Source organism: Watersipora subatra, chromosome 1 (genome assembly GCF_963576615.1).
Source record: "Watersipora subatra chromosome 1, tzWatSuba1.1, whole genome shotgun sequence".
Classification (NCBI taxonomy): domain Eukaryota; kingdom Metazoa; phylum Bryozoa; class Gymnolaemata; order Cheilostomatida; family Watersiporidae; genus Watersipora; species Watersipora subatra.
This window is the reverse complement of record NC_088708.1, coordinates 25,145,345-25,158,774: the sequence shown is the minus strand read 5'-3', so window position 1 is coordinate 25,158,774 and position 13,430 is coordinate 25,145,345. Positions and strand designations below refer to the sequence as shown.

Sequence of the window (13,430 nt, the reverse complement as noted above, 5' to 3'; positions counted from 1 at the left end):
TAATCATCGGTTGTAATAGCTGGTGAGAATTGGTGAAAGAATCGCAGTCAGAGGCACAACGTTTCTCCTCAGCAGAGAAAACTAAGGTAAGAAAATCGGACGAAGTAAAATTTTAATCTAACAAATTAACAGATAAAACGAGTTAACAGATACTGTATAGATGAAAAGGAAAGATCTTATTTGCTGATCAGCATTGTGTGATAAAAACTCTCTTAAAACAATGTCATCATCTCTGTTCTTTCACGAGTTGCTAAAAGATAAATTCAAACAACAAAAACAATTAAAGTAGATTTCACATGCGAGAGGAGCACAATGTAGCTTGTTGTTTGTTCTTGGAAGAATGCCGCCTGATAATATCTGACAATGTAGACAAACAAACACAACTAGAGATTTTCAAAATTAAATATGCGTACACCGCTTTATAGCTACTCCTGCCATTCATCAGTTCACCGAAGGTTGCCTTTGAGAATGTCTTTAAAGAGTTCTGCATGGATAATAAACACAGTATTTGCCCCCTGTTTGCTGATATAACAACATCTCTGCCTTTTGCTATTTTAGAATAATCATTGCAACTGATTTATCGCTTCGACTCATGCAATGGAAATTACCTGGATTATCCTAGCCACTTGCTATGTAGCGGCTCTAACCTACGGAGAGGATGACGTACCTAGAAAAATGAAACAGCTTTACAAACAATACCGACGACACGGAGTTCAAGGAGAGGCAAACACCATCCGCTACATACCGGCCTACAAAGGTAATTGTGCGCATAGTTGCCCGTAACAGTAGTGCCTTTTTCTATCATTTCCGTTGTCACTTGTACGATGTATACGGAGACAGTTGTGTGTCTAAGTGGCTATGTTGGTAGTAATTACAGGAAGATATGCTAGGTGCGAATGCTGTAGCACAATGCATATAATAGGAGTGCCAAGGCAGTAAACGAGGTTAAGTGATATGATTAGTGTCATGACTAGCTGCTGTCTAGTTCATGTCAGGTTGGTCTTAAAAATATGACAAGAAAATTATTAGGATAATCTGGTTTTACTCTAGTTTGACTCCTCCGGCGATAAAATGTAAATAATTTTCACAGATAGGCCTACATTTAAGTATTGAGCTGGGAAAGGCTATTTATTTCAGTTGCAGTTTTGTAATTTCATCTTCTCGTATACCTGGATGATACAGTGAAACCATAATTAACGACTATTTTAAGGTACGAGTACAATGGACAACATACAATGTAAAATCTATGACAAAGATTTGAGTCTACATCCCATGTAATTTTAAACATGCATTCTACATTCAAAGTTTCTTGAGGCATTGCAATTTCGTAAGAGAAGTGAAGAGAATTGAGTAAATTATAAATAAAATATAAAAAACAAAGAATCCTTCGTTTTTTCTTGACGTCATTCTATTGTTGTCTGCCATCTTTATGGACAACTTTTATCGTTAAAAACACGAAGCTTCTGCAATTAATTATTGCAAACAATGCTTTTGTTTGCAAATTTTTTATTGTAGTATCAAAACAACAATAAAAAATTATTATTATTACAAACACTATTATTCAAGAGAATGACGATTGTTTTCTACAAAGATGGCGGCTTTTTCGTGGACGAGCGCATGTGCAAACAGGGTGATGACGTCAAAAAAAACGATAGGTAAACAGTGGATGGACAAGCTAAGATAAAGTTCATATGATCTGTTAGTGTCAAATGTTAGTATGTATCTCTAGCATTGCCAAATCTCTACCTTTTTGCCTGTCTTGCAGTTAAACGACAATAAAAAACTACTTATGCTAACTATCCCATTACTTTTTTTTAAAATAGTGCTTACATTTCTTTTTTACACCTATCTTATTTAATAAATTTGTTTTATTATTATGCATAATTGCCTGGAGTATTTATAAAAGCATAATCATCAGTTTTTTTAGTTGTTGCACGAATTAGACAAATGACAATGTATTCTTATAGCAGTTCTTGATCCAACATACAACTATTTTATCATATGAAATGGGTTCTGGAAACAATCAAATTCGAATGTAAATGTTCAAAACAATATTTTTGTAAAGGTTATCTGACAGGTTATCTTTCTATTGCTTATGCAACAGAAATATTCTTGAATTGATCCTTAGATTTGATGATAGAAGTATAATTGACCAACACGATTGTTCACTAGCTTACGATAACAGTATGCATTTTGTAGGATCCCAAGCTTCCGGTAACAAGCTGATATTCAACCTAGATGCGCTGCAGAAAAAAAATGAAACATTTGTCGGAGCCGAATTATATTTTTATAGACGCTCTTTGGAAGCGATGGTATCTCTCCAAATAGACAGCTTCGAAGTGTCACCATACTACGTGTCACTGGTCGAGAGATTGCGTTTAAACCCTGCAGGAAAAGGTTGGCAGCAAATAAACTTAACAGACACCGTACGACGATGCACCAATACGATAAAGACCAACAATAAGCTGGCTGTAGCCTTCAGTGACGTTAAGTCGGACTTTGTGTCGGTGCCGGTAGACATGCATCTGTTCGTAAAACACCACGAGCTGCCATTCCTACTTCTTTACTCTCACAACACGAGGACATTGGAGATGGACCAAATCACTGATCATACTAAGCTATCGAAGGAAGACATGACGGATGAGCTGAATAGCATGGTAAATCCTGAATCTGGGAAATTAACGCTGCGAAAACGACGCAATGTATTGGACAATCGAATTGATGAGCTGAGTGATGCCTTGCTCAGAGAAATCGATACGGAAGATAAATACAATGAGATGACAAACAAAGTGGAGGTAGAAAAGTCTGCTTTCAAGGATGTACCGACTGAGCCGACAATGTCGCATGATGACATTTCGAATTCTGAATCTATTTCACAGCCAAAGGTTCAATATCTTCCCTGGCCGAAGTTTTACAACAAACGCAAAAGAGGCAAAAGTCGAAAGAATAAGCTGTTGTCGCAGAAAAAAGTAGAAAACACTAACAGTGATGATTCTGAAACCTGTGGAAGGAGACCTTTGCGAATAAATCTAGAAGACATCGGTTGGGGTAGCCAAGTGATTGAACCGAGGAAGATAGATGCTTACTATTGCTCTGGAACCTGCATATTCCCTTTTACATATGTAAGTAATACTCTTGTTATATGTGAGTGTGTGATACTGTATAACACATGTGCGTGATAGGTTATTTACACGGTCCCGTTATCATAAGAGTAACGGGTGTTACATATGTATGCACGTGTTTTCTTTAACAATCAAATCGACAGGCTTTCATATGTAAAGGCATTTTCACTTTTACTAGTGTATGTAATAAGCTTCACATATACAACTACCCTAGGACACTTATATTTCGCTAGTATTTAGTTTCGTGAGTAGCATAGCATACAGAGTAAAATTTCGCGGCCACTTAATTTTACAGCTCTGATGAGTGCGAAAATATAGTGATGTGAAAATAAATGCAGTGGAACAAACATAATTAGATTCCTCAGGTTCAGTTCACCGATAAAATTTTTTTTCAATTTGCGACTAGTTTGTAATTGTAAACCGCAGGTAGAATGGTGTGGGCAAGGTCGATAATGCAATTTGATCGCTTGCTGCCAATTGTTTCTTGGACTATCAACAGGCCCGTATTCTCTGGGGCGGCTGGCCGGCTGAGCCGCCCCAACTTTTTGGGAATTTTTTACGGCTAAGTACAGTCCAACTTGAATAACTCGCCCTCAGATAAAATGTAACATTTCATCTCAAACACAAGGTCAACTCGAATGGATTTGTTTGGTCAGTTCCAACGCAATGATAAATTGCTTCAGATAACTCGACCTCAACATCATTTATTCGAAAAGTTATTTGCCCAACGGCCATGGACACGGTTTTTATCGCTGTAGAATATCACTTCATTCCAAACCATAGAGACAAACATCAACTTTTAGTAGTTCTTAGGTGTCATTATTATCATCATCAGCGGCATAATATCCTTGTTAACGGCTTTTATAAAGGTTTGCAAAAGATCAAGTTTTACCAAACACCCGCTTGGCCATGTTCCATTGAAAGCGTAAAAACCTCCAAATGAACTTAAAATAAAATCCCCAAAATTGATCTTTGTTAAAACGCTCAAAAGAAAAAGATGTCTTTTTTCTGAGCATGTTAATTGCGGTCAAGTTTTGCCTATTTTAATTTAAAAACGTCTCGTCAGTCACATCACCTAAAACAAAACAAATCTAAAAAAATAGAAAAATGTTGATACTTTCCGATAAAATTTTTTAAAATTTCACACGAGAGGCCCGGCTGAGGCCCTACATGAGAGAAACCTGTTGGGGGCTTACACCCCCCCCCACCACACCCTAGGTGTTCATAACTAGTCGCCTAACATTAGCCACCCCAACTCGCAACCAGTGAATACAGGCCTAACTATCGATGAACAAAGCTATTTAATTTCGCGTTTTCGCTCGTTCGTTATGATAGTTTAGTTTCGCACATGAAATTTTCGCGAAAGGATGACTCCGCGAAAACGCGAAAGTTAGATGAAGCGAATACATAAGTGTCCTAGGGTATTGGTTTATTGTGCGTGCAAGCTTTAATAATGTAAATATTATTTCTCATAATCAACCCTGACAACTGAAGTATACAAAACCAGCTTCTTTTGTATGCAACTACATGCTGTTGTATACTTCTCACATGAGAGTGTGGTCATAGTGACCACTTGAACTATCTGATTGACTTATTAAAAGAAACCTTTTATCAAACAAGCCACAACTAATCCAAGCTGACCTAATATTATGGGCATTTTTAACACTTTTCTCTTTATTTGGTAGTTGATAGACATTTTTATTACTTTTTTTATTTGGTAGTTGATAATTGGTAAACATTTTTGTAACAGGGAAAAGATCTGACAAATCATGCCACCCTCCAAAGCTTACTTACGGCAGTTGAACCCAGCTCAAAAGTACCACAGCTATGCTGTGTACCCCAACAGCTTCAGTCAGTCACTTTACTCTACTATGATGCCGATCAGAACATCGTGCTTAAAACTTATCCCGACATGTCGGTTGAGTCTTGCGTGTGCCGATGATCAGAAAGAAAACATCGAAAATTCTCGCTAGAGCAGCAAAGTTCAAGGGTAGTAGCTGGAAGAGTTGCCGCAAGATCGATGCGGTAATACGCGGCTGGACAAGTCAGTGTTTATGTAGAGAGGTGCCACTTACAATGCGAAGTGCCTAGATATCTTACAAACACTCCTGTACAGACATAAAGAAACCATTTGTGTATATGTTGAATTAATCGTATTATATAACGCAGCAGACCTTGTCAGTTGCTATTTCTTTCCTTCTGCAAGTCATTTTTTATTATGAGAATACTGTAAACACTCTACTTCAGTATTTTTTCAAGTTTAGTTTAACTTGTAAATAGAATTATGCAGATGAAACTAAGCTCAGTGTCTTTGCCGACACGACAAGCAGCGCTAGTCCATATAAAGTAAGTGAGAATAACTCCTAGAGCCGCTTGTAGGATGGTTTATTTGTGGAATGATCCTTGCTTTATTCTTGATTTTGAGTTCATAAACATGTACACTTATGCATGTACACTTATACATGTACACATATATATTTTTTTGAAACTTTATTGATGCTAAAAAAGATTGATTTATAGGAAAATTGTTTGTGTTGATAAAATTTCCTGTATATTTTGGCCATACTTAGACAATTTTTTGCCTTCTTGAATCTGTACATGAAATTGCAAAGATGAATAAATATTATAAACTTATAAAATTATCAAATGAAAACAAATTAAACAACCGGTAAGCTGACTATGGTTTTATAATCAGAGTATAATCAGAGAAAAGTCAATAATCTGGAACAAAAGCAATATCAAAGATACAGTGACTGTGTACACAGTAGCAACATAGGAGTCTAGAGCTGTGAGTTAGCTCCAGCTGTCCAAAGCCTCCTCGTACTCCTCCGCAGTTATAAATGGCTCATCTATAGTCCTGTAATATGAATTATACCGTATACGCCGGATGGGGGTTTTCCTACCATGGTTACCAGAGGAGCTTACACAGCAGCATCTACATATGATTTGACAAGTATTGAAGTAGCGCGTGGATCTTTTAACATTTAAAACGACAGTGAGTGAACCACACCTTATTTATTTCATCACTCTATTAAGTTACAGAATAGCATTGTTTTTTTTTATAGGAATCAGCCTTACTTTGTGATTCTGATTCTCAAGAACCAGCCTATTAATTTGCCCAAAAATTTGTGTTAGGTATGATGGATACCTCACATACAATTGGTAGGAATTATGTGAGGAACTTCAGGCTGAACTTTCTGTTCTCCAACGAAAAAGTGAAAAGAATTAGCTGATACAATACATCAATCAGTCAGAGAATATAGCCTGAAGGAAAACTGTATTGAGTGGTCATATACTCGAACCCGCATATATGGCGTTGTAAGAAAGCGGTCTTACGTCACATTGAATTCGGCCTTGACATTTCGCATTTGACAGTCGCTATCTCTAGCGCATATAGGCCGTTGCATCGTATGTATCAAGTCATATCACAGTGATACTTTTATTGTGTGTCGTCGTACGTGTCTTGGACTATACCACTTGTCAAAGCTACTAGAACCGTGCTCGCTAAAAAAATTGGTTAGCCAATTAAAAGCGTTTCGTTGATGAATTCGGTGTGCATACACAGCTCAGACGATTCTGTGATATTCGGCCGAATAAATCTGTGAATTCTGTGAAATTCGTGAATCCGGTCAGATTGAACGAATAATTCGTTACGCGTGGCCGGACCTTAAAACATCGTTGTAGCTAGCACGAGAAATTTTAGTCATAAAAACCATCTAGGTAGTTTTAATATACTCAACTCTTAGAGTTTAGTTTTCTTGTTTCACAGGCCGTTTCAATACTTATGGAGTCATATGGAGACTTCTGACTGAATATTTGCATATATTAATCAAAAACCAGAGTTATAGAAATCCTGTTTCGCACCCCATTTAAAAGCTAAGAATTATGTTTTAAATGGGCAGCAATTACCAAAATAGGAAGCAATAGTAGATATCCAATGTTTGTCGATGAAGATTAATTAGGTCTGCGGGTACTTTTTGTAAGCTGAGAGGATGCAGCTGTAAAAAGCTAGAAATTGGCAGCACTCCAACAAAAGCTGTATATTTTAATCAAAAGTGAATTAGTGGCCAGAGTTGGCTACTATAATATGTGGGCCAAAGAAATGAACTGTACATAGCTATCATGATTTTAGAATGTCTAATCATTGGAAAGATTTAAAATATGAAAAGCTAATTGATACGGCCACCTGAATTGTTATCTGTGCATCTTCATCTCTGGCACATGGAGATCTAATGGTGTATTTATACATCAGCTAAAGAGATCAATAGTTTTATAGTAAAGCCCTACCTTATCATCTGATCTCCACAGAATATGCATTCCGTAGCCACTAGCTCATCCAACTCCGCCTATAAACAGCACATTCTCTGTCAATATAATCACAGCTTTCCTTGAACATGATTACACAGATGCTTTCATATCCTGTTTCAAAACAGCTTTCAATAGTAAACACCATTGACAATATACAGCTTTGCAATAGTCTATAACTGACCAACTAAAGACTTATATCCCATGTAGTTACGCGCGGACCACACTGGGTCCGCAATTGAGCATAGTATTTGAGGCTTTTTTGCAGCCTTCTTAAAGCATGCCATGGCCATACAACTAGCGGGCAGCTGTGTTTAAAAAAAAGGTGGTATGTGCTATTGCTCTTTAGTTTATCAAATGGTTTCATCGATAAGCGCTGGCCATTTTTATTCATAATCACAATTGAAACGCAGAGTTTCTGGTGGCTGAAAGAAATAGCAGAAATAATGATGTTTCTGCAATAAAAACTACAGTATGTAATGTAGAGTGTGTATACCTGCAATGCTTAACCATTGCAATAACAATAGCTCTACATATTTTATGTATTAAAATTTAATAGATGTTCGTGTCATGATCAATCTATTACACAGCTAACAATTTGCTAGTTGTCATAGCGGCTGAGTATTTGTTGTAAGCTGGTAATAAAATAGAGAGAATTGGCATTGGGTGGTGAAACAGTTCAGATGAAATGTAAGTAACAGAAAGTGTCATGTGTTCAACTAGAGAAAACTAGCGCCGTAAAAATAGGAGCTGAAGGAAGGAGAGACAGTATAGAAGGTAGGGGTATAAGAGGGAGGAGACAGAGAGTATAGAGGGTAGGGGTATAAGAGGGAGGGACAGTATAGAAGGTAGGGGTATAAGAGGGAGGAGACAGAGAGTATAGAAGGTAGGGGTATAAGAGGGAGGAGACAGAGAGTATAGAAGGTAGGGGTATAAGAGGGAGGAGACAGAGAGTATAGAAGGTAGGGGTATAAGAGGGAGGAGACAGAGAGTATAGAGGGTAGGGGTATAAGAGGGAGGGAGGGAGAGTATAGAGGGTAGGGGTATAAGAGGGAGGGACAGTATAGAAGGTAGGGGTATAAGAGGGAGGAGACAGAGAGTATAGAAGGTAGGGGTATAAGAGGGAGGAGACAGAGAGTATAGAAGGTAGGGGTATAAGAGGGAGGAGACAGAGAGTATAGAAGGTAGGGGTATAAGAGGGAGGAGACAGAGAGTATAGAGGGTAGGGGTATAAGAGGGAGGGACAGTATAGAAGGTAGGGGTATAAGAGGGAGGAGACAGAGAGTATAGAAGGTAGGGGTATAAGAGGGAGGAGACAGAGAGTATAGAAGGTAGGGGTATAAGAGGGAGGAGACAGAGAGTATAGAGGGTAGGGGTATAAGAGGGAGGGAGGGAGAGTATAGAGGGTAGGGGTATAAGAGGGAGGGACAGTATAGAAGGTAGGGGTATAAGAGGGAGGAGACAGAGAGTATAGAAGGTAGGGGTATAAGAGGGAGGAGACAGAGAGTATAGAAGGTAGGGGTATAAGAGGGAGGAGACAGAGAGTATAGAGGGTAGGGGTATAAGAGGGAGGGAGGGAGAGTATAGAGGGTAGGGGTATAAGAGGGAGGGACAGTATAGAAGGTAGGGGTATAAGAGGGAGGAGACAGAGAGTATAGAAGGTAGGGGTATAAGAGGGAGGAGACAGAGAGTATAGAAGGTAGGGGTATAAGAGGGAGGAGACAGAGAGTATAGAAGGTAGGGGTATAAGAGGGAGGAGACAGAGAGTATAGAGGGTAGGGGTATAAGAGGGAGGGAGGGAGAGTATAGAGGGTAGGGGTATAAGAGGGAGGGACAGTATAGAGGGTAGGGGTATAAGAGGGAGGCACCGACTAAAATGAAGCAAGGGCAAACAGCCAGCGAGGAGCTGTTCAACACCTGTCCAGCCTTGCAATAAAATCAATTTGATTTCTGGCAGACAATTCAACCATCTGCATGAAATTGGAAGGAGACACACAAGAAATGCTAATGCTGCGTTAGATCCTTGATGATATTAACATAGCAAGAATTGTATAAAGTTATGCCAAATGCTTGATCAAAGCAGATGGCTGACATTTATAAATCCGCATCATGCGTGCTACTGGCTTTAGGAAGCAAAATGGGGAAATTATTTACAGATGTTGTGACATAGAAGCGTTAGGGAAGAGAAAAGAATTTTTGTACATACAAAACAGCCTTACGCAAAAATGTTAAGGAAAACCCCTATGGCAAGACGATAAAGGAGGGTGAAGGGTACAAGTGTAAATAGACAAAACTAAATAACAAATAAACAGTATGTCTATAAGCATGGAATAGAATATTTAAATATAATATAATCTATCACATTTTACGCACAAAGTATTTATTATGAAAGCATGAGATTTCTGATAGGCAAATAAATAAAACTTTTGAATCAATGAAGCAAAGGATCCCACCTTTAGAAGTGGATGCAGTCTGTAAGAGCGGCAAATGTTACAGATAAAACTTTTAGCTGTAACATTTTATGCAATATTTTACATCACATCCTGTTTGTGAAGTTTTACCAAACTGACCAAGAAAGCGCTAATTCTTATTTTTATTCATGGCACCCGAGTGACATGGGAACCTACTGCGTGTTATGAGAGACAATTGAACAGCACTGATTGCATTGGTGGAACACCCTTTCTCACCTGCGAAAGCAAACCGAGAGGAAATGGGTTCGCCTTACAGATAACTAAGGCAAATGAGCACACATCATGCTCCATGCCCGCAGACAAATCTGCTTATCATAATTTTCTGTTTCCCATAGAAAATATTTTCTAGTAACAGGACGACACTTGACAACGACTTAGAGATTTGACTAAATAAATATTCGTGCACTAGTAGAGACTCCACCACAAGCGCGCATAAACAGTCACACTTAGCTACTCAAAATAGAAGGAAAGATTCTTAGGCAATGTGTCATCACCAACTGGGTGGTGGGTGTATGAGCAGGGGAGGAGGGGGAAGGGATGGATAAACCATTCGAATGTAATGAAATCTATTCGGTGTGAAAATTTGTTCTGTTGGAGTTTGAGACATTATGATAAGAGATTTCATGCAGCCTAAAAAGCAATAAATTTTAATCTACATGTATATAAATCTATATATATTGACTAAAAGTTCCCCTGTCATACAGCCCATGACCAAAGTGATAATGGAAAAAAAAGGGTACTGCCAGTTGAGAAATGCAATATTAGCAGTCAAATGGCACTGCAGTGCAATAGGAGAACTGCAATGGTAGCTGCAATGGTAGCTGCAATGGTAGCTGTAATGTATTGGGTGTTATTATGTACAACAAACAGCAATAATGAAAGGAAAAGATTATATGTTTATATCTCCCCTGCAATAGGAGAAATGCAATATTAGAAGTAAAATAGCAAGCTGCTGTGTAATATACACAGGCTGGGGGGCTGTATATCATTGGTCATAGCAACCAATATCAAGAAGTTGTGATATTTATCTAGATTTCTGTATGTATATCCAGAAAATTATGCTGAATTTAAAAATCTAAACAGATTTTGGATGGTTGTCATAGAAATAGATGTACATGTATATCTATAAGAAAATGTAGGCCTATTACTTAATTTTGCAGATATTAAAAACGGCTTAGCAGTACCGCGATACTAGGCATAGCCACAGTATCATCAACAAAATCTTTAGAAAAATAATAACAGTAACATATTGCACCCCATCAGTCACTATATACTTTGATCTTGTAAATTCGAATGGTTATTCTTATAACTAAATCTTATAATAATCTTATAAAATCGAATAATTATTCTTACAGTTAAATATTGTAATAATCTTATAAGAATCGTTAGAAAAATATTATCAGCATTTCCTCTACTTTCACTGCTTTGGACGTCAGTTGGAATACCAAAGTACTCATTATAGGCTAAGTGTCCAAAATGCCGGAGTCCGGTAGAATCGGCGAAAAAGAAACGATTACTTTTCAGTACTTCTACGCTAATTACAGAAACCTTCGGCAATTGGACAATGCCATAGACTGGTGAAATGTGCACGTTTTTTCGTGAAATTTGCACGACTTAATGGTTCTACTCTCTGTCGTATAGCTTTATCGGCGTTTCGTTGGCCGGTCTTAATTTTGATTAAAAAAGGTTTGTCAAGTTTTAATGGCGATCTTAGGCCAAATTAATCTGTCTATTTATGTATAATCCGATCAGATGGGTTAGTTTTAGGATAGTGCGTCAACTTTTCAAAGACTTGGTAACCTATTTAAATAGGTTTATATGTGTTTTATATCATTATTATACTTAAACGACTCTACACAAAAATGGTTAAATTTTTTGATGGGATTTCGGTACAAGGGTTTGGTAACGGCCGTTGACGGATAAATTTTCGGGAGTTGTGCGCGCATATGCATTTATCATAAAGCTCCCAAACAATCGCTTCGCTCGAGTTTGGTCGTGGGATAAATCTCACTTTATTATTGTCTGTCTGTTAGTCTGTGTAAACGCTATGCATTTCCACATTTTTGATGGATTTTATCCAAACTTCGCAAGTATTTGTTCTGCGCCTTCTGCCAGGCTGCTAAAATATTTAATTTCAAAACTTCATCCGGTTCCTAAGAATCAGTCTCTTAAAAACCCACCTACGAGTTATCTGATCGGGCATGAAGGAAATCCAGGGCATTGGTGGGCTTACTGCAAGTTTAAAGGTTGACTTGCAACAAAATTCACATTACAGTTATTTGGTATCAAAAGATTCGCCATGTCTTACTCAGCTGTGTTGTAGGTGCCAAATATTTGGAAATCTGATTACAAGCTCTCAAAAGCTCAAAAACGAAAAGCCGCCGTAGATTGAAATCTCTTTATTTTTCTGACGAAGTCATGAAATTTATTTATTGTCTTGCCACGTGATGTTCTCACGTGAATCGAAAGGCCAATAAAAAGCTCAATATAAAACTTATCGTAGCACTAATTTATGACAAACACTTCGGGTTTTACCAAAGACCCCGTATCAAATATAGATGCTCGCTACTTTACCGTTTTGTTTCGGGTTGATCTAATCGGCAAGTCGTAATCTGATCATGTGACCCAATACTTCGCAAATAATTTCTGCAGCACTTTTCGATTATCACAAGTGACCAACAGGCTCGTCCTGATTATCAGACAATGATATGTACTCCTTCAAGATAAGGCTAAAAAATTAAACGAATTTTTACGGTAAGTTATATAAGATATCACTGCTAAAAGTGACAGCATTACAATGACGATAAAACAGACGCGTAAGAACAATAGACATGGTTTTATTGAATGTGTGAAGTATATTTGTGAAAATATTTCGACGAATAAGGTTGCATGAAAGTGTAAACAGAAACCATCTCCCACAAGTACGTCACATTTGAGCCGTTTTGGAAAGAGAATCCAAACTACGGCGGTCTCGTGAGGCTGCGATTAACTGTTCGTTTTTGAGCTTTTAAGAGCATGTAAACACATTTCCCCATATTTTGCACCTGCAACACGACAGAGTAAGAGATGGTGAATCTTTTGATATCAAATAACTGTAATGTGAATTTTGTTGCAAGTCAACCTTTAACATAATATTTTGCTATTTCATTGAACACAAAGATCCTGCAAAACATAATCTGGATTCTGAGCATGTCTTGCCCTGATGCCTGACTTCAATCTACTTTAAGGGGCAGGACAGGGGAGAACACAAGTTATCACAGACTCGATGGCTGTACATATCTTGGATGTTAGCCGATCCGTACCACCTTCTCACCAAGCATGCCATGATCAGTTTGCAAATATTGACAAATATTGAGATTTGTACATAGTGCCAATCAACCAATGGTCCAACCTACCAGACAAGTTGGACCTTCATGAATAAGCATGTAAGCTGTCTCAAACAACACATATCATTGATGATAGAGAAACCATAACCCTTGTTCGAGACTGATAAAGATTCCAATGACCCGGTGAATGAAACAGAGCAAGCCGA

The 13,430-nt window shown here is 37.9% G+C and overlaps 2 protein-coding genes across 2 annotated transcripts in view; one reads left to right on the top strand and one right to left on the bottom strand.

Moving 5' to 3' along the window:
- Positions 1 to 30: 30 nt before the first annotated feature.
- Positions 31 to 5,068, top strand: LOC137385847 (bone morphogenetic protein 3-like). Its single transcript, XM_068072421.1, has 4 exons — positions 31 to 86; positions 559 to 757; positions 2,200 to 3,122; positions 4,873 to 5,068. The coding sequence occupies exons 2-4, from the start codon at positions 598 to 600 to the stop codon at positions 5,062 to 5,064; spliced, it is 1,275 nt and encodes a 424-aa protein (XP_067928522.1). The 5' UTR covers positions 31 to 86; positions 559 to 597; the 3' UTR covers positions 5,065 to 5,068.
- Positions 5,069 to 5,842: 774 nt separating this feature from the next.
- LOC137385846 (vacuolar protein sorting-associated protein 18 homolog) overlaps positions 5,843 to 13,430 on the bottom strand; it is a 45,744-nt gene continuing 38,156 nt past the window's right edge. Inside the window, exons 22-23 of the mRNA XM_068072420.1 lie at positions 7,410 to 7,468; positions 5,843 to 5,979 (exon numbers count right to left, since the gene is read on the bottom strand). Of these exons, the coding sequence (XP_067928521.1) occupies positions 5,916 to 5,979; positions 7,410 to 7,468 (123 nt within the window). The 3' untranslated portion in view covers positions 5,843 to 5,915. The remainder of the gene's footprint in view (positions 5,980 to 7,409; positions 7,469 to 13,430) is intronic.

What these genes read in the sequence shown, in the direction of transcription:
- LOC137385847 (XM_068072421.1), top strand. Translation starts at nt 598, where the DNA reads ATGGAAATTACCTGGATTATCCTAGCCACTTGCTATGTAGCGGCTCTA. An exon ending in CTACATACCGGCCTACAAAG is followed by an intron (nt 758 to 2,199) that starts GTAATTGTGCGC and finishes TGCATTTTGTAG; the next exon opens with GATCCCAAGCTTCCGGTAAC. An exon ending in GCATATTCCCTTTTACATAT is followed by an intron (nt 3,123 to 4,872) that starts GTAAGTAATACT and finishes TTTTTGTAACAG; the next exon opens with GGAAAAGATCTGACAAATCA.